Here is a 5,702-nt window from a genome sequence, read left to right as displayed (position 1 = left end):
ATATATATATATATATTTCTTTTTCTTCTATTATTTTCTTCTATTATTTATATACATTGAAAGATACAACTTATTCAAATTGCATAATTATCTTGTGTAAATAAAATTTACCTGGTCCAAGAAATTGACAACCACGAGCACGTACGGCTGCCCAAAGATTAGCGCTGAGTTGTTGAGGATTCTGATGCTGTAGTATAAGTTCCGTGACGGTACGCTCACCAAGACTACGAGCAGCACGCAATGCACGTGCTCTACCTTCTGGTTCGACTAATTGACAACCTAATAACGTCACCAATTTGCGTTGCATGGGTCGTGATACCAATCCTCCACCTCCGCTTCCAATACCTATGTAACAAACAAATATAATTCATATCACACAAGTATAAATATGACAACAATTCATATGGGTGTGCTTGTGTGTACATTAGATATCATATATATTTTAAAATACTATATAATTTGTATGTGTAATAAAATATAATAATTTTAACAAAATCTACTGTAATACAGTATTATTGTATTTGTAACACAGCATATAATAACATTGTTTAATTGCTTATTGCACGTATATTCCTTACACGATAGACTTTAAATATAATTTTTGTTATCTTTCAATGATTATTTATATTTGATATTTTAAAATTTTGCATACTGCATACCTGCAGTATTACTAATTGGTTTAAGATAAAGAGCAAGTTCTTCAATGCAATTCTTAGCTCTCAGATAATTAACATGTTGATCGGCTGGCAGAAGCTTTTGATAATTCTGTTGTTGATTTGATGCAGATGTTGATGAAGCAACGATGGGAATTGGATTGCCCAGTAATTGTAATAGTGCCTCATTTACAGGTAATTTTTCGATGTCGGTGTTGATAATGCTCTATAAGAAGGACAAATAAAATGAAGAATTGTTTATAGAATTATTAGCAATGTGTACATATACATGCATGCATGCACATACAGAGACATACAGACACACACACACACACACACACACACACACACACACACACACACACACACACACACACACACACATTTGTGTATATATCATACTACTCAAGGAGAAATAGGAAAAAGCACTTTCAAAATTGCCCTATTTTCAAATCAAGAATTGAAAAAAAAAATTGAAGTTCTGAATTTATTTGAATATGCTTTTGATAATTTTTAAACTTAATTCTGCAAAATTGAGGAGGTAAAAATTTTTCACTGATGATTTTTCGTCGAATTTCAACGTTTATTGTGAGAAATGTAAATCTAGCGTAATTCGATCAAGAAAAATTATAAGAAAATTTGTAGAAAAGCATTTAAAATTCTTTTTAATAACTTTTATACATTTTTTATTAAATTTTAAAATTTATCAAGCTGTAAGCTGTAAATATATGTAATTTTAAGGAACATAATATGATCTTTGCTAAGATATAGAACTATAAAGATAAACATTTTTTTTTGGAAAATGAAAAAAAGTATGTTAAAAAGTAAGAAGTTTTACTACTGACAAAAAAAAATTTTTCAGTGATTTCACAGTTTCGACAACAATCTAAAAATTGTGCAATTTTGAATATTTTGAAAATGTTTATTATTTCTTGTTGAATAATGTAATATCATACTGAAATATCTATATTGCTACCTGATCGAAAGGACATTGCTTGCGATGTAAATTGGCCAAGCAAGCACGACATATGGTGTGACCACAGCCAAGTGATATGGGACCTCGTATAGCCACGTCAAAGTCATGGCAACAGATTGGACACGACAGGAATTCAGTCCACTGTGGTGCCTGTATCGGCATTCTGTAGGACAATAAAAAAAAAATAAAATTATATAAAAATCAAAACGAAGAAGAAAATTGTGATTATTTAATTTTTTTTAATTAAGAAATACTTTAGGAAAGTTTTTTTGATTAATGGTTTACATTTTGATGGAATAAAATAGAAATTCCAAAGTCTGTTCATCTAAGTATAAAGTTTTAATTAGTCTCAGAAAATAATAATTAATAAGTAATAAAGATTCCAAATGAAGAGATATGAATACATTATTTTTAGATTTTATCATTTTCTTCATAAAATATACTTCAATGTTTTGTGTGTGTGTGTGTGTGTGTGTGTGTGTGTGTGTGTGTGTGTGTGTGTGTGTGTGTAGATATATAGTTTATTAAACAAAAATCGGTAAAATGAAAAAGATAAAATAAATTGTAGATAAAATACAGATGAAGTAAAAATGTAAATGGAAAAATATAAAATCTGGAGGAATTGTAGATAATTTTAAAAGGTGAAAAAATTAGGTATAAAGTGTAAAGAAGGCGGAAAATGTGGGTGTGCAAAACGGCCAGCATGCAGATTCTGCTTTGCATAACCATGTTTACTCAGGATAATGTCTGCAAATAAAGAAATCACGGCACGAAATATGACGCAATAAATGTCAAACATCGATTAAAATTATTACGATTGATTACGATATTGTAAGAAATAAATTGCAGAAATAAATTGCAGGGAAGGAATTTAATTAAATAATCGCAACCTCGCCAACAGGCCTGCACGGGTCTGAATCCGCCTGTACTGGCTGTACTGTGCTGTAATACTACGGCGTACTTGATGTTAAATCAAGGAAATTGTAGGATCCAAGAGACCCGACAGATCGATTGAGAAAAAAAAAATGAAATCTCACCACCCACCTCGTTATATCCCTCGCAAAACATCACATCGATTACACTTTTTGCGCATCACGCCTCTCGCGCAGTTTGCGCGATTCGCAACTCGCAAGACGACAACGTCTACTATTATGTTACAGACGACTGTATGATATGACCACTATACCCACGACCCACGACCCAACACGACACGACACGATACGACACGACGACCAATGACGACGTCGACCGACGACGCGTCACCTGCTATCCGGGCTGTTCCTGCTGACCTGCACCGACGAGATAATATCAATGTACATCCACATAAACTTGCGGCTATATGCATAGTCGCATAAAGAAAATTAACCAACCGCATTTCTCTTATAGAGACGTACGTAAAATGTGATTGGATAATTTTTGTCATTGCAAGTTTGTTGTGTGGTTATACCCTTGAAGATGATCGCTTCTATAGGCAAAGTTTCGTGATTATAAATTCGTAATTTTTTTATTATGTAAATGCTATTATGTAAATAAATATAGGCACGCATACTTTTAATGCTATATCTTATTATACATGTATATTGCCGAAAAATTACAATTTTGGACTAGTGTTGAGCCTATGAGAAAATTATCGACTGTCTTGCTTTTATCTGAATTGTCTACAATTACATGCAGGAATAAAGAGAAGGTCGCTCGACAGTTATGTTTTTCATCACTGCACGTCGCCAAACGTCTCGCAGGCTTCTTGTCGAAAGCCAATATCTATAGACTCTCCGAATCGAATTATTGTTCGTAGCGGTGAACATCTGGGCAAGGGCTTGCTGACGCGGCTTGGCGTTGCGTGGCGCGGCATGGAGCGGCGCGGGGGGAGAGCTGAGAAATGTGATTTATGTGATGTGGATTGTTTGTTGACGTTCGTCAATTCATGTCAATGTGATGTATGAGCTCTGCGAGGGACGCTGCAGCGTGAGCGAGTGTCAACTCACGTTGCAACATGCACTTTGCACTTGATCCCGAGTCCCGAGTCCCGAGCAAAGAGATTGGGGAGAAAATAGACAGATTGGAAATTAAGGACGCTATGGAGGAGAGGAATTGCGAACGTCGTCCTTTCCATCTCGCCAGCGTGTTTCCAGGTATCCATTTCGACGTTGACATCACTGACTTGCCGACAGATACCCCTCATATCTCCAGACTAGATGTCTTCTTGCTAGCTTGCTCCATAATAATGCATGTCGTCGATATGGGTTTCGATTATAACATCGCTGTCCAATATTATCTGGGTGGCAAAGTAACGTATTTTACTTGGACAATGTGTCTCATACTTATTCCCTCTTTGATCAATGTTGTTATCAGCAGAAGGATGCAGCTTCAAGATAAACAAGTAAAGTACTACATATAGCTATACTAAGTTTTACTCGGTTAACTTATTTCCGTCAGATTTCGAATGTATATATTAGGTGTGGGAAAAAGTTCGTAGTGTTTTTCTCGTTAGATGTAACGAGAAAAACGCCACGAACTTTTTCTTACACCTAATATATATATATATATATATATGTGTGTGTGTGTGTGTGTGTGTGTGTGTGTGTGTATATAAAACATAAGTATATTCCTTGATATAGACAAGTTCCAGTATGCCAAACGATTATAAAATGACGCATTTGTTGATTAAAAATGGATTGTGTTGTACGATCGCTGTTTTCTTGCAATTGGCACCAGTTATACATTACTGGGAAACTCTGAAGTGTGCATTAAAAGCACGTAAATGCAAGAAATCCGAAGATCGTGTCAATGAAAAGAGATATTATCTAAGGATGCTCAAAGAAGATCAAGATGTTGCTTTGTTAAGAGTATTTGAATGTTTCTTGGAAGCTGCACCACAACAAATCCTACAGCTAACTCTGATGCTAAAGCATTATCACAATGAAATTAATTTTGAATGTATATCTATACTTTGTGGAATATATTTATGCCCGATCTCACATACATTTATAAAGTTACTAAAGATTTAGTGTCAATTGACAATGAAGAAAAAAATTGCTTCAAAGACTTAGTTCCAATTTGTTGTCATACAATTTTAGCTTTTTCAACTATCTTGGCATAGATCAAAAAGTTTCTATTTATACATTGTAACATATTATAATAGATCGATACTATCAAATGACTCTTTTAATGTGTTTTTCATATTATTTTTCAGTTGTACATCAAGTAGCTAGTATTGTCAGCTCGCTTGCAAGCATGGGTTGGGCAATGGCCAGTTACCATCGTAGCATTCGATTAGCTCAACAAAATAAATTGAATATTGGTGTTGTAGGAACTGTGCTACAATTTCTGTGGCACTTTAGCATCACAGGTACATATCCAACAATCAACAGATGAAATGATATTCCAATTGAGACATTTTTTATTTTGGAAAAAAAATCACTGATTATAACTGATTATCATGATTACAGTGGCAAGAATCTTATCTCTCAGTGTTATTGCAAGCGTCTGGCCTCTATATACCATAATCGGTTGCTTAATACATTGGGTAATCATGACAATATGGATTTTGATCAATTCCCATGGGATATTAGAGTTCTGCCGGGCTTACGGTCGCCCACCACATATGCTGCCAACATTTAAAGAACGCATTTATTCTAGCTTTTTTGCCATAGTTATTGGCATAGTTTACATTTTCATATATTTAAATACTATAGATTGCAATACATTTTGGAAACATCTATGTTTCTATGTGCTCTGTTTTGCAGAAAACATTACTTCAAGTCTATTGTGGAGATATACCTGTCCTCCTGAAGTTAGAGAAGCTTGGTATTTTAACGTATTCTTTATTATTTGCATCGTTTCCTTTTTGCTAGGAATTATAGCAATGATAGTGTATTATACTAGATTTCATCCTTCGAAAAAGCAACGTGCTTCAAATTCATTTCAAGCCATGTAATCGTAAATATCTATTTTTTACTTCAAGGAGATTAAACTAATTTTGCATTATAGTTTACAAAGTATCTTTCGAGATACACATTATGTATCTCGAAAGAAAAAGAATCTCAATATTAAAACTCATATATATATATATA

At 34.0% G+C, this 5,702-nt stretch overlaps 2 protein-coding genes across 4 annotated transcripts in view; one reads left to right on the top strand and one right to left on the bottom strand.

Moving 5' to 3' along the window:
• Nucleotides 1–2,780, bottom strand: part of LOC108691892 (roquin-2) — a 7,707-nt gene extending 4,927 nt beyond the window's left edge. The window contains exons 1-4 of one of the 3 annotated variants that reach the window (XM_018199839.1): nt 2,674–2,780; nt 1,630–1,792; nt 660–879; nt 112–345 (exon numbers count right to left, since the gene is read on the bottom strand). In XM_018199839.1, coding sequence (XP_018055328.1) covers nt 112–345; nt 660–879; nt 1,630–1,791 — 616 coding nt within the window. In that variant the 5' untranslated portion in view covers nt 1,792; nt 2,674–2,780. Of the gene's footprint in view, nt 1–111; nt 346–659; nt 880–1,629; nt 1,793–2,519; nt 2,557–2,666 lie in introns of those variants that run through there. The other 2 variants (XM_018199841.1, XM_018199840.1) reach the window with 2 other exon arrangements.
• Nucleotides 2,781–3,273: 493 nt separating this feature from the next.
• LOC108691934 (XK-related protein 6-like) lies at nt 3,274–5,566 on the top strand. The gene is made up of 4 exons (XM_018199901.1): nt 3,274–4,009; nt 4,248–4,566; nt 4,823–4,978; nt 5,079–5,566. Exons 1-4 carry the CDS (start codon nt 3,623–3,625, stop codon nt 5,564–5,566), a joined length of 1,350 nt encoding a protein of 449 aa, XP_018055390.1. The 5' UTR covers nt 3,274–3,622.
• Nucleotides 5,567–5,702: the final 136 nt, after the last annotated feature.

Source organism: Atta colombica, unplaced genomic scaffold (assembly GCF_001594045.1).
Source record: "Atta colombica isolate Treedump-2 unplaced genomic scaffold, Acol1.0 scaffold55, whole genome shotgun sequence".
Lineage (NCBI taxonomy): Eukaryota > Metazoa > Arthropoda > Insecta > Hymenoptera > Formicidae > Atta > Atta colombica.
This window is presented reverse-complemented; position numbering and strand designations above follow the sequence as displayed.

Bases quoted from the DNA above. Each gene is read 5' to 3' on its own strand.
- LOC108691934 (XM_018199901.1), top strand. From the start codon at position 3,623: ATGCACTTTGCACTTGATCCCGAGTCCCGAGTCCCGAGCAAAGAGATT. The intron at 4,010-4,247 runs GTAAAGTACTAC...TCCTTGATATAG, and splicing joins TGCAGCTTCAAGATAAACAA to ACAAGTTCCAGTATGCCAAA. The intron at 4,567-4,822 runs GTATATCTATAC...ATTATTTTTCAG, and splicing joins CAATGAAATTAATTTTGAAT to TTGTACATCAAGTAGCTAGT.